Source organism: Scardinius erythrophthalmus (assembly GCF_964197995.2).
Source record: "Scardinius erythrophthalmus genome assembly, chromosome: 16".
NCBI lineage: Eukaryota > Metazoa > Chordata > Actinopteri > Cypriniformes > Leuciscidae > Scardinius > Scardinius erythrophthalmus.
In genome coordinates, this window is record NC_138236.1 from 20,142,794 (window position 1) to 20,167,906 (window position 25,113).

The following is a 25,113-nucleotide window of genomic DNA, read 5'->3' on the forward strand; positions in this document are numbered from 1 at the left end:
CACATCACACATATTTCAACAGGGTATCTTGCTTTATTATTATTTATTATGAATTTCTTAAATAACCAAACTTCAACAACATAAGGGCAGATCCTTTGAGCGCTGTTGATGACGCTTTGAAGTGACGCTCGAGTGATCATGATCAAGTATTCCAATGTATAAAAAAGTTTTCATTCGATTCATCCTTTTTTTCCCTTGCAGCCTTCCCTCGAGGAAAGGAAACGAGGAGAATTGAGAAGCACCCTACCAAACACGCCCAATCTGCAGAGAGCGCGGAAAACTTTGGACAAAGATGACTGCTATTTCTCAGTTGACCAATCAAGCCGCAGTGACACATTTTCACCCAATCAGTGTAGGCTTACTCTCTGACTGACAGCTTGACTAGCGAATCAGTAGTCTTCGTTTAAAAGGCGGTCCTTAGTTTTCAGGAAATGGTTTCCAAGTGTTCTGCACGGTAAGGTAAGTGCACGTTTTTATTAAATGCAGTGGATCACGCACGATATACCAGCACAAACGTAAACAATGGCCATGTCTTGCATGTTTACCTTTGCATTATGATGGGAAGCATTATTTCTGATTACATTTTCATGAGAAGTATTGCTTTCATTTCTCTAGCCAATTAACTGCTTCCACTGTTGCACTAAGCAAAACATATTCGATTAAGAAATAGTGAAAAAGTCATAAGTGTCCTAATATCATGCCAAATGTGTTAAGTAAACTTTTATCACACATATATACATCATCACTAATCATAAAACGGAGAATGATGATATTAGCAATGTTGTTTATGTGTGTTATGCATACATTCGGGCTTAATAACGTTATTTACATTGTGAATGGTATCCATAACAACCGTATTTCTGTTGTAACATCACTCTTGATCCTTTAGCCAGAGAGGAAGATGGATGCCACTCAGCAGATTGAGGATCCTTTCTCTGAAGAAGAAGAAGAAGAAAAAGAGGAGGAGAAAGTAGGAAGACCAGAAAGAGAACAGTTAGCTACACTGAAGGTGTTTAAAAATGACCACATACCAGAGACAGGTGAGAAAATAAACCTGACTACCTTATGTGATATTGTATAACTAATATTTCCTGAACATTTTTGAAATGATTATTTCCTGAACATTATTGAAATTATGGCATTCATTTATTTTTTTCTCTCTTCACACATTCATTTAGAATTCCCTCTCTACGTCGGAGAGAATGTCTTGGGCCGTGATCCTGCTGCCTGTTCTGTTCTTCTTCCGGCCCGATCTGTGTCCGGTCGGCATGCTGTCATCTCCATCTCAGTTTTCCGCTCCAGCAGCAGCCGCTCCGGTAATGGTGATGCTGTGGAAGCACTTTTATGGGACATGGGCAGTATGAATGGTACCAGAAAAGGCAGATTCAAGCTGACGCCTCAGGTACGTTATGCTTTGACCGAGGGAGATAGTGTGGTGATCGCTGACGTGCCATGTCAGTACATTGGCCTGAACATCTCAAAGAGAGATACACACAAAACCCCAGAGAAAGAACTTTCCAAAAAGGAGGAAAAGGATAGTTCGCCGCTATCAAGCAGTGACTCGGAGTCAAAGTTGAGGAAAGGCGTGCAGAATGGGTTGAAAGAGAAAGAGAGGAGTGTGTTGCCTCCTGTGCCTTTATGGAGCCCTGAGGATGAAGAACCCAAAATGTGTTCACCACAGCCAGCTCACAAACATCCTGAGATCACCCTAGTACCTGATTCAGACTCTGGTTCAGATGGAGAGAGTGATGAGAGGAAAGATTTTGGTAAGTAAAGTGAGACCTAAAGAATATTACTGAATATTACTGAGCTATGGTAGCACACTATTTTCATGCTTTCTTTTTTCTCTTTTGCTATAGTTTCAGACTCAGCGTCCTCCTCTCATCTGTGTAGTTCCACAAATTCATCATTCCTGACCCCTGCAAAAAAAGTCATTCCAGAGAGGTAGGTTGAATGTTTCTTGAATGTTTTTTTTTTATGTTCCCTTTTAACTTTTCCCAAACTAGTATAGACATAATAGCTTGGTTATATAATGTTGATGTGCTACTGCATAAAGCAGGGCAACGGATATATACTTAAAGAGAAATTTTACCCATATGTGAAAATTCTGTCATTGTTTTCTTACAAATTCTTACTTTCTTACTTTTCTTAATTCAGTTAAGTCAACGCAATTGTGTTGTATAATAGAAATGTAAGCCATTATTTCATCTCAAATTAAAATGTCATGCAATGTGCAAGAACCATTGAGGTTCGTATTGCCCTTTGTTGTAGTTATTAAATGTGTTTGAAAAATATGATTTGAAAGCACATTAAGGCTTGAAGTGTCACATCAGAACACTTACAATATACCAGTTCATACCAGAGTCATATAGATTAATTTCACTCTAACTTCATTTTTATGAGCTTGAAAGTTTCAATGAGTCCCATCAATCTTTGTAAGAAACAAAATATGTGTTATTAATAGCTGTTATTAGGTTACTATTAACCTGTTTGACCAATCAGCCTTTTGCAAAATAGGTACGTATGAAGCAACCTAAAACAATGGAGTGAATGGAAAAAACAAATCTGCCTGGCTTGATGCAAATTCATGCAGTGACAGACACACAGACAGCGCTTTCTATTCAGTAAATGAGTTCAGACACGTTTGAGGTTCTGTTATAGATTAATTGCCATTTTATTGTAAATGTCACTTGCCTTCTCATGTAGTTTAACTTTTATGATGATCAGGTTCTCAATATAATATAGTTTCAATGTAGTAACAGTTCTTCTGAATTTCACAGACAAAATCCTGTAATTAGTAGGAATCCATGTGATTGGAAATTTTGTGTGGGGGTGAAAGATTTTCCTTTCACAGATTTTGCATCGGTTGGTCACTCAAATTAACCACAAAGCTGCTTCATTTGAAAGTGCTTTCTGTGCTTCATACATTGTTAAATTATTAACAATGGACATTGTCCTCAAAATGTCACTAATGAACTGCACCTTAATGTTTTAAACTGTGCAATACACCTATGGGATTTTCCCTATATATTGTAGAAATAAATAAATCTGCACGATTCATAGATTAGCACAAACATAGATTTGAATGTTCCGGTGTGATTTCGTTAAAGGTTAGACACAGGTGAATCGTTGTCATTTAGGAATGAGATCATGTGTGTGTTTGAATTGAGATCGCAATCTTTTAATGATTAATCGTACAGCTCTACAAATACTCTTAGTTTTCTTGTGCTTAAAATAAACGTCACTATTTTCTGTCTTATTTTCTCAGTGAGGATGAGAGCTCCATCACTCCATCTTCGGCCTCAATGGACAGATTCAGACTGAGGGAAACCTCCGGTAAACCCGGTTCAAACTCATCTAAGCCTGGCCTGCTAGCTCTCAACTTGGACAGTGACACTGATTTTGAAGCGGACATGGAGAAAAGCAAGACTGAACCAGAGGTCCAGCCTGATTTAGCTACAAAGGTGGAACCAGTACCTTCAGCTGAATTTCATATGGACAGTGATACTGATGTTGAGGAAGAGGAGCCGGAGGCAAGTAAGGCTGAACCAGAGGCTCAGGAAGCAATAACTCTAGAGAAATCTGTATCTTCAGTTGGACTTCAAATGGACAGTGATACTGATGTTGAAGAAGAAGAGAAAGAGAAAAGCAAAACTGAACCAAAGGCTCAGATTGAACAATCTCCAAAGGTGGGACCAGTACCTTCAGCTGAATTTCATATGGACAGTGATACTGATGTTGAGGAAGAGGAGCCAGAGGCAAATAAGGCTAAACCAGAGGCTCAAAATGCAGCAACTCTTGATAAATCTGTATCCTCAGTTGGACTTCATATGGACAGTGATACAGATGTTGAAGAAGAGGAAGAGAAAAGCAAGACTGAACAAAAGGCTCTGACTGAAGAAGCTCCAAAGGTAAAATCAGTACCTTCAGCAGATCTTCATATGGACAGTGATACTGATGTTGAGGAGAATGAGGCTCCTATAACTGAAAATGTCTCCAAAAAGAAAGCAAAAGTTTTAGCAGTTGCAGAAAGTACTTCATCAGCACCACCACCTACAGAATTCAACTTGGACAGTGACACTGATGTTGAAGATGAAAATCCCACGAAGGTTTCCATGGTGACAGAGGTTTCACATCCCATTGGAGAGAGAAGTGATGTCAGACCTACATCAACTCCAGGGACAGAGCTCCACATGGACAGTGACACAGATGTAGATGAAGAGAATGAGGACAAGGAGAAGATAAAGGCCGGAGATCTTCTGTCAAACAGTGAAACAGATGATGAGGATCCTTTTAAACCTGTACCAGGCAAAGCTGTGAAGTTTGCAGAGAGTAAGAAGGCTTATGTGGGTGGCAAAGCAATGCAGTCAGAAGAGAGCACCCATAAAAAACAAGACCATCATTCTCAAGCAAAGACTTGTCTTGAGGAACCAACCCAAGCTTTTGGTCACTTGGAAGACTGGGACCTACCACCCACACAAGTATATGGTAACCATCCCGTTCACTTCCTGCCTATTAATCTCATTCTTTTTTTATTATCAAATTCACAAAACAGTAAATGTCTAAAATTGCTTTTAAAAAAAATCTGTAAACATTAAAATATTCCATTTCAAAAGTATAGCCACACAATGTGAACAGTATGCATGTTGATTTTAGTATGAAAAAAATGCTTAACGTTTTCTGTCTAAAGTTATGTTCAGTTTGACAACTTTATCATGACAACACAACGCAACATAATACAAGTTTTAACAGAAGAATGAATGAAAGTTACATTACAATTTCAACAATTTTCTACTTTTTCATCCTCCACAAATTGGCCTTATTCACTTCCATTGTAAGTGCTTCAATATATCCTAGCTTTTTTCTTCTTTTTTTTTTTGTGAATGAGTCAAAATGTATTTTTTTGTGCTAATTAGTATTATGCCACAAATGCATTCAGTTGAGCTTAACTTATACTGAACCCATACATTGTCTTTAATGTTAAATCCAGGAGCTGCTAGGGCCAGTGCTGGGTTCAAGCCAAAGCAGCTTGATCTTGAGGCTACGCAGGCATATGGCACAGAGACAGACAGAGAGGAAGAACAGGAGGAGCCACTGAGCCATACCCAACTCTACTCCAACCTCTCCACTGCTGAAACTCAGTTAATTCCTGTAGCAAATGTGGAGGAGGATGAAGAGACACCTAATTACTCTCACCTTTCCACAGCAGACACTATAATCATCGCCAGCACCCCAAGACGAGAAGAGCAGACACAGCCCTTTTCTCTCTTCTCAGCTCAAACACAACTCATCTGGGAGGGAGAAGACAAAGAGTTTAATCAGAGTGAGCCCACCCAGCTCATAGAGGCAGACACCATCAATGAAACACAAGAGGGTGAAGAGGAGGAGAACATGAAACAAGGCAGGAAAATCCATGGTGGAGGAAAAGTGCACAAAAGTAAACACTCCAGCTCCTATCTTATCATTGCTGAAACTCAGCCCATGTGTGAGGAAGAAGAAGCAACAGATGTTGATCTGAGTGGGGACAGCTTTCAGAAACCAAGTACAAGACAACAGCCTGAGAAATGTGATTCTGCATATCTTGATGAAAACAAGTCCTGCTCCCATGTCACCATAGCTGAAACGCAACCAATCGGTGATGATGATGAAGAAGCAGCAGATCAGGACAATGTGATCAGCAGTATTCATACAGAAAAACCTACCAGGTCCCAAATCACCATCGCTGCAACGCAACCAATGGGTGATGATGATGAAGAAGCAGCAGATCAGGACAATGTGATCAGCAGTATTCATACAGAAAAACCTACCAGGTCCCATATCACCATCGCTGCAACGCAACCAATGTTTGAGGAAGACCAAGGACCAGAGGATGATATAAACAAGCTCAGTAGAAGACAAACTGACAAAGGCGAACCCATACAACAAACTGAAAAAGCCTCTACTTCCAGTCTTGAAATCCCTGAAACACAACATGTTGGTAAAGATGATGAAGAGCAGGAGAATGTGCTCAGCAGCTTGATGCCTAGCCGAAGATCACGTAGGGGTAGACCAAAAAAAGAAAAGGAAGCCTCACAACCTGCTGAGAATGTTGTGCATCACACTATCACAGAAACGCAACTGATGTGTGAGGAGAAACAAGCATCGGATGAAGATCTGAAGAGTGGGATCAACAACGGTACACCAAGTACAGGACAACAAACAGATGAAATCAGATCGCCAGAGCTTGCTGAAACAGGCTTGAAATCCTGTGTCACTATCGTTGAAACTCAACCTATGTGTGAAGAAGAAGCACCATGTGAAGATCTGACTAAGGCAGTTAGCACAGGCCAGATAGATGAACACAACTCCACAGAACTCCCAAAACCCTCCAGCTCCCATTTCATGATAGCTGAAACACAGCCTATGCATGAAGAAGATGAAGAACAGGAGAAACACCTCAGCAGTAAAACGTCAAGCAGAAGATCACGCAGAGGAAAACCAAAGAAAGACAATGAGGTTCCACAAACTTCTGAGGTTGCTGTTCATCACACTATCACAGAAACCCAACCAGTTCCTGAAGAAGTGATTGAAAGAGATGAAGATCTGAGCAGTGGAATCAAATCCAGGAGATCCCGCAGGGGAAGACAGATAAAAGAGGATAGCGTTCCACAACCTGCTGAAGATGCCGTCAGTTCCCTTTCCACTATCACAGAAACACAGCCTGTTTGTGAGGATGGAACTGGAAGGGATGAAAATCTGAGTATCATCAGATCCAAAAGATCTCGCAGAGGAAAAAAAGAAGATGAAGGTGAACCAGCACAGTCTGTTGAACCAAACTCTGATCTCATGGTTGTTGAAACACAGCCCATATGTGAGGAAAACACTCAAGAAGAACCTAGTGGCAGAAGTAGCAGAAGACATAGGAAAAACAAGACAGAGGTGGAGAGTGAGACACCTTCATCTGGTAAAGTCCAAGGTAAAACCAGAAAAGGGCAGGAAGGGAAAAGAAAGAGGGGGAAAGCATTGTCTGAGGAAGAGGGAGAGAGTGAAGAGGAAAAAACTACAAGGAGAGGAACCAGAAGAACAGGTATAAAACATAAGTGTAGTGAAAAGGAAGAAGAGGAAAGATTGGAGGAGAGGAATGCCCAAGCAGAGAAAGAGAGGATGGAGAAAGAGCTCCAAGAACAAGAGGAGCGAGAGAGGGAAGAGAGGGAAGAAAAGGAGAGACTGGAGCGTGAGAGAAAGGAACAAGAAGAGAGGGAGAGGGCTGAAACCGAAATGAGGCAAAAACTGGAAAGAGAGCAGCAGGAATTAGATGAAAAAGAACGACTGAAAAGGGAAGAGGAAAAAATAAGAAAAGAAAATGAGAGAATACAGAGGGAAAAAGAGGAAAAGGATCGTTTAGAAAGGGAAGAGAAGGAAAGGTTGGAGAGAGAGAGTAGAGAACGAGAAGAACAAAGACAAAAAGAAGAGGAAAGAATTCAAATGGAGAAGGAACAAAAAGAGAAAGAAAGATTAGCGGCAGAGAGAGAACAATTAGAAAAGGAGAAACAAGAAAATGAGGAGCTTCAGATGAGAGCAAGAGAACAAAAAGAAACGGAGGATGGGAACCGTCAGGAAGCAAAAAAGAATGAACGATTGGAGGAGGACAAAACAGAATTGGAAACTCCTCTTGTTCCTTCTGCCAGACGATCACGGCGTTGTTCAAGCTCATCTATGAACTCGGAACAGTCTGTATCTTCACAACAGGAGCCATCCATCCAGAGAGGCCGAGGGCGGGGCAGGGGACGGGGCCGGGGCCGAGGGAAACAGACAACTAATGAGCAACCAATCAGTGCTAGACAGTCTAGCCAGAGAGGACTAGCTATTGGAGTCGAAGACAAAGAGCAGGACTCCAATTCAACAACACGTTCCCGCTCCCGCTCCAGTTCTAGAAGTTCTGAGAGATCTGCTAATAGTGTCATAACGTCAAACCAAGGGACGAGAGGAAGAGGCAGAGGCAGGAAGAGTGTGAAGCTACAAGAGCTGCAGGAAGTTTTCCAAACTAAAACTTCTGGGAAAGGCAGGGGGAGAGGAGGCAGGCATTCTGGTGTGGAGAATGTAAATGTCGGAATGAGCAATGAGCTTGAACAAGCAGAGATGGTAAATGACAGTGCTGTACCCCAAAGCAACAGCAGAGGTCGCAAGAGAGCAGCCAACACTAGCACATCCACAGAAGAGGCTCCGTCACCCACACCCAAGACTCCAAGGCGCTCTGTTTCCAGTCAGGCGTACAAGGTCACACACACCCTCGGATACAGACATTAACTAGCAAGTTTTTTCACTGTGTGGATGACACCAATCTGTCCTCTTCTCTTTTAGGTGTTATTCACTGGGCTGACGGATGAAGATGGAGAAAGAGTGGTCTCTCGATTGGGTGGAAGTCTGGCGAGAGGGGTGAACGATATGACTCACCTGGTGACTGATAAAGCAAGACGCACTGTCAAGTTTTTGTGCGCTGTTGCCAGAGGGGTGCCGATCGTGAATCCTGATTGGCTTAAGAAGGTGAGGGAGTGATTATTACAGAAATGTTCCTGATTCAAACCAAGCCAAACCTAAAAACCACAATCCTTATCTGACCTTTCTCCCATAAAATGCACATGTTGATGTATGTTTTTAAATGCATTGTGAGATGTTCTCACACATTGAAAATGGTTCTGTTTTGGATGACATTATACAACAAAAAAAGTGTACAACAGTGCCGTAGACGATCTATGTTAGTAATGCTTTAATAACCCTATACATTCAACACACATACTCTGCTACCGGTGAGTCTCTTATGTTCACCAATGCTGCATTTATTCAATCAAAAATGCAGTAAAAAACGTAATATTATGAAATATTATTACCAGTTTTGTAAAATCAAGAAAAATCATGTATACAATAATTAACATTTAAATAATTTTCCTGAACTTAAAAAAATGTTACTGTGTAATTTCCTGGTCAAGAATGTTTTTTTATGGTATTGATTATATATATATATATATAATCTGTTTAAGGGTTTCTAGCTGTATAATTAAATAAGTCTAACAAGTACATAATACAGACTTTATTTTGAACTTTAATTAGAATTTTAGTGTGACAACATCCTCTTTTTCTCCCCCAGTGTGGAAAAGTTGGCCATTTCCTTTCTACTGATGAATACATATTGAAAGACGTCGAGCAAGAGAAGAAGTTTAGTTTCAGCCTACAGAAGACATTGCAAACCGCTCAAAGTCAACCTCTTTTAAAGGTTAGTCCCTCACAACCTCTTCCGCCTTTGTGTATCAAACCCAAAGTACACTATTTCCATCACACATATTCTCTCCTCTAATGTTGCTTTTATAGGGTTATGAGATTCACGTAACCCCATCTGTGATGCCAGAACCATCTCAAATGAAAGAAATCATCACCTGCTGCGGTGCACGTTTCCTCCCTAAAATGCCTTCTGCTCAGAAGGTACCCAGAACCAGTGCATATATTCTCTTATTTTAATGCACATATTACTTATTCCCATATTTTATTGTGGTTTCTCCCTCTCTATTCAGGAGCACACTGTGGTGGTGTCATGTGAACAGGACAGGGGGCTTTGTCAGAAGGCAGTGAGTATGTCATTGCCCGTGGTCAGCACAGAGTTCCTATTGACTGGCATTCTGCAGCAGAGAGTTGACCTGCAGGCCCATTCTCTCACTTCCTCTCTCAACACATCCAATCAGCCTGCAGCCCCCAAAGCTGCTGCCAGGGGCCGTAGGAAGTAGTGACAATGACATAGAAAAGGACTTTCCTTGTAACACATTTGTGCAGAAGACAGAATCTGATTTATGCACAGACGTTTAAGTTCAGATTGCGCAAGATGAAAATGTGACACATAACATCCCTGTTTTCTGAAGACCGAAATGAATTAGATGAGATGCTGCTAGGCTTGTACCCACACACCCACCGATTCCTGTGAATGTGAGAGATGGAGAGAGTGTCAATGAATGATGAGTTTGTTAGTGAAGGGAGAATGAGCTTCTCTAATTTTTTAATGTAATATTTCAATAAACACTTTCAGAGCCAAAATACAGAGACATTGTGGATTTTTGCCCTTTAGTGTTTAAAAAGCTGTTGATCAATAGAAAATGCAGATATAAAAACGGCAAAATGGTCTAGTGCACATTCTTATTCATAGGGGCGTTGGTCTCAGAGATGGATCGATCTGAAGAACACCTTAAAGACCTTCACGTCGGTTCTGCAAAGGTTGTCTGAGTGTGTTCGGATCCGTTGACACGCCCATAAGGGGTTGAAGAGCCGGGCTTCACCGAGCGCACTCGAGACGCGGCGAGAGACCGGACGGATTCCTGAGGTGCAACTTAGTCCTTAAGTGATTTTCGAGGTGGAAAGGAAGCAGAAAGGGACGAATAACGGAAATTCCCCCTTTTACACTCTATCATTCGAGGAGCATATTGAAGGTGAGCTGTGAACACGGTAAGGGAGAATATCAATTTTGCGGCAGGGATGTCATAAACGGGCAGCTGGCTTTGGGTTGCAGGAATTGAAGGGTTAAATTCTGCAGTTTCTGCTTCGTCTGGTACTTTTCCGATTGGATAAAGTTGATGTTTGCTGTTGGAACGCGAATACAATAAGGCGCAGGATTCATATTTAGAGGTTTAGAAGAGCATTTAGGCTTGTTGAAGAGATTTGCGGTCGGTTCTGCATAGCATCACATTAAATGCCCCGTCAGCTCGCGCGTGCAGGTTAAGCATCCTGTATTATATCAAATGTTTCCACTAAAATATGCTTTGTGATGAAATTGCTGGAAAATTAAAATGAGAAAAGCCAATTTGATAATTAGACTTATTTGTCGCGATGAGCTCGAAAAATGTCAGTTTTATAATAACATTAATATTCTAGATTTTATAGCCTTTGTATAATTCTTATTTAAGTCTAATTTTGCCGGTTGAATGCGGCGTATTTCATTTCGTCGTCTGTGCACCGTAATAACCCGAACATGTGTGGGCGATCTTTCTCATCGTGTGACCGAGAGAAAATTTGTTTGACTGGCAAATAGTTTTATGATTGGGAGGTGATAAGATCATTTGAAGGTTTCGTCTGAAATAGAGGGGAGATGCGGTAAGTCAAGCTTTCGCCGCCCCCGCTGCTCTGTGTCTCAAATCCTATTCAGATGCTTATCTATACGCCATATTTTTAACCATATTGATGCCCCAAAATGGTGCCTAGGTAGACAGCTCACTAGGTTGTAAGACACAGCCATGATCTCATCCCCTTTTATGTCATACATCAGACCCTTCTAACTACATTATCGCCTTTTGAATAGTAGGCTTTAAAATATATTATGATCCAAGTCATAGTATAGAAAATGAGTCTGAATGAAATGATCTGGAAGTAATTTCCAGATTCCCAGCCCTGGTCTCTAAGGAGATGACCTGCTTCCAACATCAATAACCACATATGAAATAGTCATACAGCACCTTTCCAAAGGTTGAGCTTGATTTCCCTGAGCCCCTATTTATCATTTTTTTTATTTCCCTGGTTTACACAGCCTGCTTCTTGCATAATTAACCAATTTATGATATTGCAGTTCATATAGGCTATCTGCTGCAGGTTGATTTGAGGTTCATTGTTGCATTGCACTCAGGAGAACTGCATCTTATGTTGTATACGAGCACCCGGTCTGCATTTCTGCCTCTATGTTGCCCATGTTTTATGTATGCTGTCTTACATGAGAGGAACTGTGAGGTTGCTGTAAGAGGTGTCATACTGAGAGGGAGGGAGGGAAAGGATGTAAGTGGACCAGATGGCACTTTGTCCATTTGAAACTAAAAAAGCGCCGACGCATTTAGACATCAGCACTGTCCAGAGACAGAAAAATAATATACTTATTTGCTGTTTTACCATTTTTGCAACTAAATGACAATAAAACATTCATGCAATATTTGAGCGTCTGAGCAGAAGTCTGTTATGAAATCACTGAATGGCCTAAATGCATCTGCTGTTCTGGATGCTTGCCTTGCTGTCTAATGTCTGGCCTGGCAAAGGTTTTCTTAGGAATCTTGCTGTCATTATGTGTGAAGTGCCGGCTTATTTCAGAACGTTAATGATTGTGTTTGTCCTGATATTTCCACATTACTGATCATAAAACCTATATGATGCCACCTTTACAATTAATTAATACAATTACAATTAAGTATTATGTTAAGTATAAAGTACAGTTTGTGCTTCAAAATATGGGTTTCCACAGTCATTAGTAAATCTGGAAATATCAGTTAATGTTCAAATTTTGATATCCGTCCTGTAAATGTCATGGAAATAATTACATAAATTCATTATCTTTAACTTATTATTTTTTTCAAATGATCTTTTACTCAAAAATAATAAATAATTGCAATGGAAATATTCCATTCCATGTAAATAAAATAAAAACACCTAAGACTATATATATATATATATATATATATATATATATATATATATATATATATATATATATATGTATATGTATGTATATATATATGTATGTATATATATATGTATGTATATATATATATATGTATGTATATATATATATGTATGTATATATATATATATATATATATATATATATATATATATATATATATATATATATATATATATATATATATATATATATACTTGAGTGGGAGTGAGTGAAAGTATACCTACTTTCACTTACTCCTACGAGTCTACATCCCTACCAGACGCCTACGATCAGTCAACGAGCGACGCCTCGTGGTTCCATCACAGAAAGCCACAAAATCACTTTCCAGAACATTCTCATTCACAGTTCCGTGCTGGTGGAACGCACTCCCCACCCTCATCCGGAATGCAGAATCCCTGACAACATTCAAAAGACAGCTGAAAACCCATCTCTTCCATGAGCACTTAACCTCTTAAAAAAAAAAAATTGCTTTCCCTTTGAAACATCACTTATCAGGCTTATGCTACTCTGAATAATGCCTGAACTTCGTATCTTGAGCACTTCTTGCGTTGTTGTTGTTTTTGCCTCTTCATGATGACTCGCTTAATTTAGTCCTAACTTGTAAGTCGCTTTGGATAAAAGCGTCTGCTAAATGACTAAATGTAAATGTAAATATATATACATATACATATATATATATATATATATGCTGAGTTTAAACACCTCATCGATCATTATATTTTTGTATTATATTATATATATTTTTGTATTATATTTTACTTATGCTTTCTTCTTCCAATGAGTGCCTACTCTTCTGTTTAACACCACATTTAAATCGCCTAAAGTCAGCAAAGAAAATGCAGACTAGAAAAGTTGTGTAAAAATCATGGAATTTCTTTGGGATGTAACGTGGAAAGAGAGATTTTTGTAGAACAAATCAGGCTAACCGATAGATTCAGTCTCATTTCCTCTCACATTTTTAATGTACGGTGTACATTTTAGGACATCGTCAGACCTCAGTCATACAATGACAAGGCGTCATGCCTCAGACTAAAAGGCTTCAGTCACAGGACAAAACGGCATCGTGCCTCAGACTGAAAGGCTTCAAGTCTCAGGAAAAACTACGTCAGGTGTCAGGTCTGGTGCAATTAGACATCGGACAAAACGGACTCAGATTAAAAGTTATCAGACAAAAAGACATCAGCCGAAAAGTTATCAGACAAAAAGACATCAGACGAAACGGACTCAGATTAAAAGTTATCAGACAAAAAGACATCAGCCGAAAAGTTATCAGACAAAAAGACATCAGCCGAAACGGACTCAGAATAAAAGTTATCAGACAAAAAGGCATCAGCCGAAACAGACTCAGAATAAAAGTTATCAGACAAAAAGACATCAGCCGAAAAGTTATCAGACAAAAAGACATCAGACTAAACGGACTCAGGTGGAATGTGACGTGTCGCGCTGCCCCGCCCCATATGACGTCACGCGGTTCATAACAAGCAAACTGGTTTGGAACGGTAGATGATGGCAGATGGAGGTAAGTCGCTCCTGATTTAATTTTAACGATAACTTTAACTTGTTACTACAGTTTGCCAACGTACAAGCTAACGTTAGCTAATTACAATATTACAAACTTTTAAACGTACACACAATACTCATGAAATGCATGTTCTCCTGTGTGTACAACTGAATTAGTTTAGCATTTAATTAAAATCGTTAAAATTATATCAGGAGCGACTTACCTCCATCTGCCGTCATCTACCGTTCCACACCAGTTTGCTTGTTATGAGCCGCATGACGTCATATGGGGCGGGGCAGCGCGACACGTCACATTCCACCTGAGTCCGTTTAGTCTGATGTCTTTTTGTCTGATAACTTTTCGGCTGATGTCTTTTTGTCTTATAACTATTAATCTGAGTCCGTTTCGTCTGATGTTTTTTTGTCTGATAACTTTTCGGCTGATGTCTTTTTAACTTTTCGGCTGATGTCTTTTTGTCTGATAACTTTTATTCTGAGTCTGTTTCGGCTGATGCCTTTTTGTCTGATAACTTTTAATCTGAGTCCGTTTCGTCTGATGTTTTTTTGTCTGATAACTTTTCGGCTGATGTCTTTTTGTCTGATAACTTTTAATCTGAGTCCGTTTTGTCCGATGTCTAATTGCACCAGACCTGACACCTGACATAGTTTTTTCTGAGACCTGAAGCCTTTCAGTCTGAGGCACGATGCCGTTTTGTCCTGTGACTGAAGCCTTTTAGTCTGAGGCATGACGCCTTGTCATTGTATGACTGAGGTCTGACGATGTCCTAAAATGTACACCGTATTAATGTCTTCAGTCATTACAATCCTGTCTTGATTATGGAGATAATGATCCACCCAAATGATGTCATGTTTCTCATTCCATATGCATTTATAAAGATACAAACTCACAGACAGCACTGTATCTAAAAGCATCATTTCTCACGAAATGACTAATGTAATTTATTGGTGATGAATCATGGAATCTCAATAAACTGTTCTTACTATTCATTATAAATCCCCTCTGAGATACCAGATCAATGTCAGTCGTCATAAGCAATCCACAAGTCAAGCCAATAAACCCACAATTACTGACATGTCCAAATAGCCTAGCTCTTTTAAGAGGCTCATTTCTCAACACAGCCCTTTTAGATCCTTGGCCTGACGATCAGAGCTCACACGTCTCCCGTAAAAGCTGAAAAACATAGATGTGTGCCTAACATTAACATAAACGGATTTGCTTTATAGTCACACCCTATATTTCCAAGTCCACATCAAAGCACTCAATCGACCTGTGTCCATTTGCCATCACTGCCTTTTTGATCATTGTTGTCCTTTTCCATAGCAGGAATTTGAGAGCAATTGAGCAATGTGCCATGAAACTTATACGATTACAATGTCAGTGTTTAGAATTGAAATCCTCTTTGAATGCAAATGTATTTTCATGTGTGAATGTTTTCAGAGCCAATATGCTGAATCTGAGACTGCTCGTCGTAAGCGTGCTGTTCTACTCGGGTAAGAAAGAGTCCTTGTGAATCTTTTGATTGGTTGATCTTCTGTATCATTATTATAAATGTTAAGGACAGTGGCTCTGACATGCTAATAGCTATTGTAGTTCTTTAATTACAGTTCTGATTCACAGTGCATCTTCTATAAGAGCTGTAATGTTCTCACAAATGGCAGTGGAGTTCTGAATGTACCAGCTTGGAAGGACTGTGTACTGTACATACATAGATTTTAGTTATAATGAATATCTGACCACGTGACAAGTAATATTAAATGTGCCATCTATAATGGATGTATTTAGCATATTTTCCTTAACAAAGTGGGCCGTTTTCATACATACTAAATTATGTATTGAGTCATTCCGTGTCTTTGGCTCAAATACTTTTTTTCTGAAGAAAGACAAACAGAAGTAGTGCTAAAAGGGGTGTCAAAATGAGCATTTTCACCTGAGATTTTAAGTCAATTTACCGGGGGGGTAAAAATGACTTTAGAAGGATGGCAGCATCATTTTATTTTTACACAGAGATTGGTTGGTCTATTAGTAAAATCTGTTGAATATTTGTTGCATTATATGCCAACTGTGACATTTCAAAAATGGGAAAAAGCTTGTTTTTTTTTCTTTGTATGTGTTTTTTTCTTAGTTTGTATGCCTGTAACTCAAAAATTATTCTAATTTAAATTAATTATCTTAAAATGCTTTTAGATTCTGGTAGTTAACACACTTTTCTTTTAGTATCTTCATTTTTAAGGCCCAATGGGGTTCATTTCCAGAGAAATGGGGATTTCAGTGTGTCTTCATGAATTAATTGGTAAATTGTAGCCGACATATTTTCAGTAGTCAAAAACTAAATGTGGGTCACTTTGCATAGCTGATACTTTTTTCTTTTAAAGAGGAATATCTGAAGAACAAATAATGTTGAAACTAATTTTTTTCAATCAACAACACAATTACATAGAACATACCTGTCTGAGTGCTAAAAATATAATTTTCCCAAAGTCTGCATGCCTGCAACTCAAGAAGTATTCAATATATCTCAATATCCTTCTAGAATCTCATTCTTAATAAACTTTATGGTTCAATCCCATTGATATGGGGATCTCAATGCAGCTCCATGTTCAAACTGTTGAAGTTTAACCATTTTTAATGGTCAAAAACCAAATGTGGTTAAACAGCTGATTTTGAGAATGTCTGAAAAATAATAATGTTGAAACTAGAAATGTATCTCTTTTCCTTCTATCAAAACAATTTCATACAACATAGCTCTCTTAAAATAATGAAGCTGCCATCTTCCTAAAGTCATTTTTTCCCCCATTTTTCAACTTCATTTTGACAATTTTCAACAATATAGTTTATTTATTTAATATTTTTGGCTTTCATCACTACTTGTGTTCGTCTCTCTTCAGAAAAAAATATTAACAAAATAAAAAAAATTAGCTGGAGAAGCTTCTGTAATTTTGTTGATTTAACACAGAATGACTATTGGATGTCAATCCAAAAAAAGAAAACTTGAAGTATTAAATTAGTTATTGTGCTTTGAAATGGTCAGATGTGCACTTTAACTAAATGGCATTTGTCCAAAAAAGAAAAAGAAAAAATATTTTAAATATTTTCTTTCAAATATTCCTAATAAACCTAAAAAAAATGTCTTTCCATATGAATTGTCATATTAATAAATTAAAAATGTTAGACAATATGACATGCTATATGGCCTGAACAGATGTTTAATCAATGTTTAATTCTTTCATTTGACATGCAAATCCAAAAGATGTAATTAAATTGAATATTGCAAAAATTGAAAATACATTTTCAGGTTCTGTATGATTTGTCACATTATGCTGCTAATGAATGTGTTAATCTAAACACTGGTGCTTTTCTTTTTGGATTTTTAGCATTCTCTGCAACTCTAAAAGGTAATGCAAATACAACAAGTCACTTTTTATTATTCAATTGATTTATTAAAAAGAAGAAAAAAAAGTGTAGCACAATAAAAGCACACTCTCTCTCTCTTTTTGTGTTTCTTGTAGGCAAAGAAGTGTCCCAGGCTCTGTTTTTTAGGGAAGACTTCCACATCCCCATGCCTTCAGGTAAAGCTGACGTGTCGTTCAAGCCTTCGCTCGCTCCAGGACGTGAGAAGCCGCTGATGAGATCTGGTGAAGTGGTTGATCTTCGTGCCAAACTCAACACTGCTTTGACCCACCTGATCTTGGAAAATGTTGGAGAAAGTGATGAAGGAGTCTACACCATCACATCTGACCAAACCTCAGAGGATGTTACACGCATCATACTCTATGTTAGAGGTACTGCATCATATTCGTGTCAAAATACCAAAAAATGGTTTGCTCACTTTGAACAACAGCTTGCACACTAAATTGGATGCACACATTCACATTAGAATAGCTCTGAGTGACTTCCATTATTATAGGAAGTCATGTGGTGAACAGTGAGGGAGGATTAATGACCTCCTGCAGTAATTGTAGCTCTGTCAAGGCACACTGGTTGCCTTCCGTTCTTCTCTACCTAAAGATCCTTCTTTCTCTATCTATTTCTCCCATTATTAGTGGTGCTGGCTGACACTTTCCATTAATAAACATTAAATAAACAAAAATGTTCTGCAAAAAATCATTCTGCAAATACTGCTGAGTTAAGTCTAAATTAAGCGGTCACCCAGTAGATGCTATATAGTTTGCTTGTTTCACCAAATTTGCACTTGTTTCTTATTGTATAATTGTTTCTTACTATAACATTGGTTACAGTATTGAAGGTTCAACTTGACACATGCAGTCAACAGGAATTGAGAAAGTAAAATGAAATTACTTGTCTTCTCACCATGCTGTAGAAAAGATGCAAAAGGTTACAGTACATTTTGTTTTGTTTTATTATAAAGGATATTTAGGGTATACATTATTAACAGGCTGTTGCACAAACTGTGGATTTGCAAATTTTATAATTAAAATGTGTTTTACTACAATGATTTGAATGCCAATTCAATAGGCAATATCAAAATAATGTATGATTTTGTTGGATACAGTTGAGAACGTCTAACTGTCTACTTCTGATATGGGACAGGACATAATAATATAGACTTTAAAGGGAACAGACATTTGATCTGTTTTGAACTAGCAGTTTTTCATGTTCAATGTTATGTTCGATAATAGTTTATACATACAACATATTTTTGACCTGCAATTCTATTCTTCTTAGAAAATGTCAAAATCTCATGGATTCCTTTTCTTTTTTCTCTCTCTCTTACTTTTCCAGATTGCTTTAATGAGGACATTGTTTATTATGGTTCCGATTTTCACGTTTCACTCAGTGATATCTCAGACACGGTGCGTGTGGGCTTTCGACACAGCTCAGTGGAGGCCAATCAGACTTCACTACCGGCTGTGGAACTGTTGAATGGAACACCCAAGGAGAACTACCAGGAGCGCATCAAGATCACTCCTCAAAAGTTCACTCTGCTTGCCGTTACAGGGGCTGATGAAGGTAGTTACACCTTCAGCGATCCCAATGGGAAAGTCGAGAAGAAGATCTGCCTGAATGTTAAAGGTGAGAGCAGGAAGCACATTTTCAGGGGTTCATGACACAACAATATTTTTTAAATAACATTTAAGTAACATATTAATAATATATGAGTAGCTATGGGAAACATTTTGAAGGGGAAATGAAATAGGATAATAAGGTCTGCCAGTCCCTAAAATAAACACTGAGAAGGTGAATAGGACCACAATGTAAAGCGTAAGTGTCTTGTATCATCCTGAAGGGATTTATTTTGTTCTAATAACCGAATAGCTGTACATTTTACCGCACAGTACATGGCTATAAATAAATGGAAATATTGATTTGTGGTGAAATTATTTGATTATGAGGAAACAAAGAGGCCGCAGAGTGATATGAGATATTTGAAACTAGTCCAGAAGATTGTTTCCCGCGAACAATAGTCCAATAAAACATTTAGTGGTCATTATTCAAAAACTGCAACTGACCAATCAGAATCAAGTATCCTGAGAGGCATAAAAACTGAGGTGTGAAATATAAGACTGGAGGTTGTTTTTATGAAATATACAGTGCTAAAAATAAAGCTTCCAAAAGGTTTTTTCTTTTGCAGTGATGCTATAGAAGAACCACTTTTTCCACTATTCTTCATGGAACCATTGATGCCAATAAATAACCTTTATTTTTAAGAGTGGGGAGAACTCTTCGGGTTCAAAGAAAGGATATTAGGGGAAGTACAAAGACGGATGGAATGGAGTCTGCCATTCTCTGTCTGCAGCATTTATTCCCTAAAAAATTTATGCTTTCTCCTCCCTACCGATTCTTTTTCTTCTTTCTTCACTCTCATGACATCATCTTAGAAAATAGCTGAACACCTTGGCTTCAATAACAGCTTTCTTTCTTTCTGTCCTTCGTTTTTTCTTTCTTCCAGCACATCAGATATTCGAAACCCTTTCATACGGTGGCACTCTGAAAATAAACCTGCACTTAGATAGCACCTTAGTTCGCCTGGTGTACACCCCTAAGTCTGATAACCATAATTATTTGATTATGGAGAGTGGAGAGCTCAACCTGCCTCCTAACCTGGATCTCGAAGGTCGCCTCTCTTTGGAGGATTCCATGTGTGTTCTGACAGATGTTAAGGCCAGTGATGCCGGAGTTTTCAGTGTGACTGACCTTCAGGGATTCCTGGTGTCTGATGTCCACCTGGAGATAGCAGGTGAGGAGATGCAAGATGACAGAGGGAAATTAAATGATGCTTTTGGAAAATTCTGGACAGTTAATTTAATTTTCATGCTTTGCACCTAATGGTGTATCTCTTCCTCTCTCAGCATACACGCTTCCTAAACTCTACATTGCCATCATCGCTTTGGTAGCATTATTGGTGTTGCTGCTTTTGGTGTGCTTGGTGTCATGTTTGGTGAAGATACGCAGACGTGCAGCAAAGGCCAGAGCCATTGAGGAGAAAGCCCAGAATGCAGGGAAAGTGGAGGGAGAGACCTTCAGAAAGGTATCTACCTATCTTATCACCTATATAAGCACCAAGGACAAAAAAAAAAAAACAAAAAAAAAAAACATAAACTACACAATGGCCCTAAACCATATGTGGACTCACACTTACAGATATATTAATGTCATTGCATTAGATACAAAATATCAAACCAAGTGGCATTTCCAAACAAATGAGTCTTATTTAAGTTTTATGTATTTGTACCCAACACTTTTGAAAAGTGAAAAGGGTCAAAGCAAAGCGAAAATTTCACAGATGTTTCTAGGGATATTTAAATATTGTAGGGAACAAAAGTTAAAATACATTTTATTATTTTTTATTTAGCTGAATAATCAATTCATATGTTGATTTCCCCAAAAGGTCTAACTGTGGCTCTGTGACACTATCAAAACAGAATCCTGACCAGCTCAACAGAGCATTAGATCAACCATTGACGTAATTTGGAGGGTGGAGCTCTCTGTTTGACCAACCAATGAGAAACAGGAAGATTGAAATGATTTAAAATTTTGCAATTCCATTTGCAAGTGCCATAAAAAGGACACACCTAAACTTTGAAAATAAATAAATTATAGATATGTAAAGTACAAACATTTGCTTTATGTTTTACATTCTCATTTCATGTCTTCTACAACATGAAAGGAATAAGAAAAAGTGTTTGTCTTTCTGTGTTTATATAATGGAGAATATTATAAGCCCTTTGCTCATATTTCTGCAGGTTGTGAAAGAAGCCTGTACCCGTCAGAATGAGGAAGCCCCGGCCCTGTCACAGAAAGAAGACATCACTGAGAAATCACAGAGCACAGAGGTCAGCATTAAGGTGAGCACCAGGAAGCTGAAAGACATTTTACTCATTTGATCTATCTTTATATCTAAACCCTTAGCATTTGCTCAGTATAAAATGCTGAATTATGTTTAATGTTTTTGAAATGCTTTAAGAATGCTAAGTTCTGAGTATGTTCCTCAGGGTTTGGAGGTGTCTACTAAAGAGCCAAGCCTACAAGAGAGGAACATGGAGACCAGTGACTCTGGAGTGGGCTTTAATACCACTGGGCTCCCACTTGACAGTGACACTGATGCCCCAACAATAGCCATTGCAGATTCCGATGTATCTGCTGCCCCTGACATCAAAGCCATTCCCAACCAAATTCCAGAGCCAAAGACTGCCCCCTCACCTCCAAAACCAGCACCAACTTCCGATCTAAAACCAGCACCTGTGGTCAAGTCAACGGCTCCTCCACCACCTTCGCCTGAACCCAAACCACCAGTAACGCCATCACCTGAACCCAAACCTGCTGCTACACCTGAACCAAAAGTGACCATCTCACCACCACCACCTGAAACAAAACTGACCTTAAGCCCATTGCCAGAACCCAAGCAACCCGTGACACCTGACCTGAAACCAACAAGTCAATCACCTGAGGCCAAATCAACTGATGTTAAACCAATTCCAAGTCCAACCCCTGAATCTCCAAAAGCATTAATGCCAACTCCTGATGCGAAACCAGCCATTTCTCCAGATGCCAAACCAGCAGTTTCACCTACTCCTGAACTCACACCAGCTAAAGTTGGCACCCCTGAACAGAAACCCGCCGTAAGCCCCACACCTGATCCCAAGACTCCGGATCCTAAACCGGTTTCTCCAATCCCTGAGCCTAAACCACCAGTCTCACCGATTCTCGACTCGAAACCAACTACAAATGGTACTCCCGAATCCAAGGAGCCAAGTGCACCTTTATCTCCTGGCCTGGATGTGAAGGGCACTACCCCTCCCAAAACCCCTGATACTGGGAAAAGCTCAGTCAAAACTCCTGAGATCATCTCCAGTGGAGGCCTAGACTCGGCTTCTCCCAATGACAGTGCACCACCTTCAAGCACTGATGGAGCTGCCACCAACTGAGATAAAAACCGTAGCCTAGTTCCTGCCTCCTCCTATATTAACCACCACAGACAATCTAGACACTTGACTTAACAAAGAAAAACTAAAAGACTTCCTAAGGGGGTGGGTTCCTCAGTCTTTTGAGTCTCACTTTTAATACGATTAACAAGCATCAATGGAAAGATCCACTGTAAATCCACTCAGTTTACTAATATTTAATCACCCCATAAAAGGGTTCGAATACAGAGATGAAGCACTTCAGACCTTACACCATTGGCTGATTTAATACAAAATGATGGAGACTATCTGGGATATTCCACGAAAGTGTACAAAGACAAATCTTCCATCACAGAAATAATACATCACTGCATGAAGCTATTGAGAAAATAAACTCTATCATCAGTTCCGTAATCCAAGATAACTGTGGTTGAATTTGGAGAAAGGCACAGAAGGGCATGGGACATTAATCATTTTCATTCTTTACAAGATCATTTCTGCTCCATTTTGACAAGTCGGAGAATCTAAATTGCAGGATTGATACTGAGAAAGTGGTGAGCCAACCATCTGCTGTCTGAGGACTGGAAAGATTGAAAAATCATGTCACTTCGATGCATGCAAGTCAACATGTCCTTTTGACAAAGGGGATGAACGAGGAAACTATTGAAGTGAAGTGCAAAGCCAAAAAAAAAAAAAAAAAAAAAAAAAAGAAGAATTCACAAACCTTCATAGACTAATCTGTACCTGAAAGACATTTTTGAGAATCTTCTTCTATCAGTCTAACCTAGGACTCTAGTCTCACAGATGTTCTTGTCCAGAGATGTGACGGTGCACATTTCCTATTCATCTAGTAACAAAAGTATTGCTGTTGAAGTCTCTTTCAGTTATTTCTGTAAGCAAGAACTTCGGACAATGGTCAAAGGCAACAGTATATGTGAATATGAACAAGTTTGGTTCTTTGAGTGAGTCATGTTGAGACTGATAGATCTCAGTAGTGAGGCTGTTCCCATCATTAGCAAGTGTTCTGGAATATTGTGCTAAAATTTAGTTGACCCTACTAATAGTGCTATTTTAGCTTCCCAAAAGGAAATATGCAAATCAGGTAATGATGCAAACACACCCAAAAAATATGCACTGGTTGCATATTCCCATTTTGCTGCCTGGAACTGAGTGCTCGGTTGTGGAGGATGCAGCAGACAACTGCAATATGCCAATATGCTTTTACTGGCACCTTACAGCATTACTCCCACACTGTTATCCAAACTCTTGAATTGGCTAAAAAGTGTGTTTGATAGAACACCATTCAAGATCATTTCATCGTTTGATGAATTGCTCCCATGTTCGAAAATGTATTGAAAATGTACCCAGACATCTCATTCAATTAAATTCTGTTTACCGCCCACTTTCCACAGACGATAATAGCGCAATGGTAAATAGCACTGACTCTGAATCTTTAATGACCCTAATTTACATAAATTAGTTTGTTTGTGCTGAAAAGAATGACAGTGATGCAGGTGGTTAGTGAATAAGACAGTTTTTTTTAATAAAAGTGGCGCAATTTTTAAATCCGCTGATTCTTGTTTGGGTTAGGGTTAGCAAGTGGACATGGTTCATAGGAAGATCTAGATTGTTTGTGTTGCTTCTGGTTAATCTAAAATGTTCCACAAGTAATTTTGGATTTATAGTCATATAATTGAAAGACGGTCTCACAAATCAGTTTACATATATTCCAGGTGCCTCCGGTGAAACCTGAACACCACTGCCTGTTAATGTTGTATCCTTCCAGGGACATGCTCCTACCACACTATATGGGAGCTGATGTTAAATCGCAGTGAGTAGCGGATGGTAGCTAATATATGTATTAAGAACTTAAAGCATGGGCAGGTTTGACAGGCTGGAGGTTTGTGGGTAGAATTTCTAACTGAAGATGATTACTACCTCACATTTAATCCTGACTAAACTACTAAACCACTAACTAATCAACATTGTAACGTATGTCGACATTTAAAAAAAAGATGTAGTTATTTTGGCAAAGCACAAGGTTTGAAATACAATCAAAGGTTTACAAATCTCAATCAGATATTTGGCAATGCCTTTGAACCTCCAAAAATGGCCTTGTTTCTTCTCAGCCATCAACAGCTGTTTTAATATCAGTGAAAGGAAATGACACTTGAAGCCAATATAGTCTTAGTGTCACATCTCATAATGTAAATATCACAAACCCTAGATGTCATAACCCTATGTGCACTGTAGCATTCAAAATGATATATTCCATGACAAAGCAGACCAAACCGACCATTTTGTGACAAAAAAAATGGATACACAGTAAGTAAATCTGACACAGAATAGATTATGAGCACATCTAAACCATGTTTTGAGATGTTAAAGATGCACTCAGTAATTTTAGTTTGTTGCGCTAGCCGACAGTGTTCTTGAACTTACACTAACACCTGGTGGGTTGGAGGCAGAGTAATGGAAATTTAGTAGTTTTAGGTTTAGGTTAATCAAGGCTGACTGCAAACAGAGCATTTCTACAGTGGTATTGGTACAGTGGTACTTAATTTATACAATAATTGACCGTGTCTGTTAATAGGTGGGCCTCTAAAATAAAATGAGTAGTAGACTTTCTCTGCTAGTTATTTCAACATGGCAGCACACATGAGGTGACCCCACTCCATGTAAAATTAAACTTAAAACTACTATTCATTTTTTTAACAAGCCAATTTTAAATAAAATTACTGAGTCCACCTTAAAAGTTAACCTCCTCACTCTGT

General features: G+C 38.8%; 2 protein-coding genes across 3 annotated transcripts; both read left to right on the forward strand.

Moving 5' to 3' along the window:
* The first annotated feature begins 383 nt into the window (after window positions 1-383).
* Window positions 384-10,448, forward strand: mdc1 (mediator of DNA damage checkpoint 1). Of its 2 annotated transcripts, none has more exons than XM_081388672.1 (10): window positions 384-459; window positions 890-1,040; window positions 1,179-1,766; window positions 1,860-1,944; window positions 3,269-4,488; window positions 4,991-8,256; window positions 8,341-8,523; window positions 9,125-9,250; window positions 9,346-9,456; window positions 9,546-10,448. In XM_081388672.1, exons 2-10 carry the CDS (start codon window positions 902-904, stop codon window positions 9,753-9,755), a joined length of 5,928 nt encoding a protein of 1,975 aa, XP_081244798.1. In that variant the 5' UTR covers window positions 384-459; window positions 890-901; the 3' UTR covers window positions 9,756-10,448. The 2 variants fall into 2 exon arrangements, with proteins under 2 accessions (XP_081244798.1, XP_081244799.1); XM_081388673.1 differs by having other exon boundaries at window positions 447-454.
* Window positions 10,278-23,022, forward strand: LOC308704419 (uncharacterized protein). The gene is made up of 9 exons (XM_081388674.1): window positions 10,278-10,448; window positions 15,417-15,469; window positions 17,351-17,371; window positions 17,486-17,758; window positions 18,720-19,010; window positions 19,888-20,175; window positions 20,288-20,466; window positions 21,182-21,283; window positions 21,431-23,022. Exons 2-9 carry the CDS (start codon window positions 15,424-15,426, stop codon window positions 22,361-22,363), a joined length of 2,133 nt encoding a protein of 710 aa, XP_081244800.1. The 5' UTR covers window positions 10,278-10,448; window positions 15,417-15,423; the 3' UTR covers window positions 22,364-23,022.
* The last annotated feature ends 2,091 nt before the right edge of the window (window positions 23,023-25,113 follow it).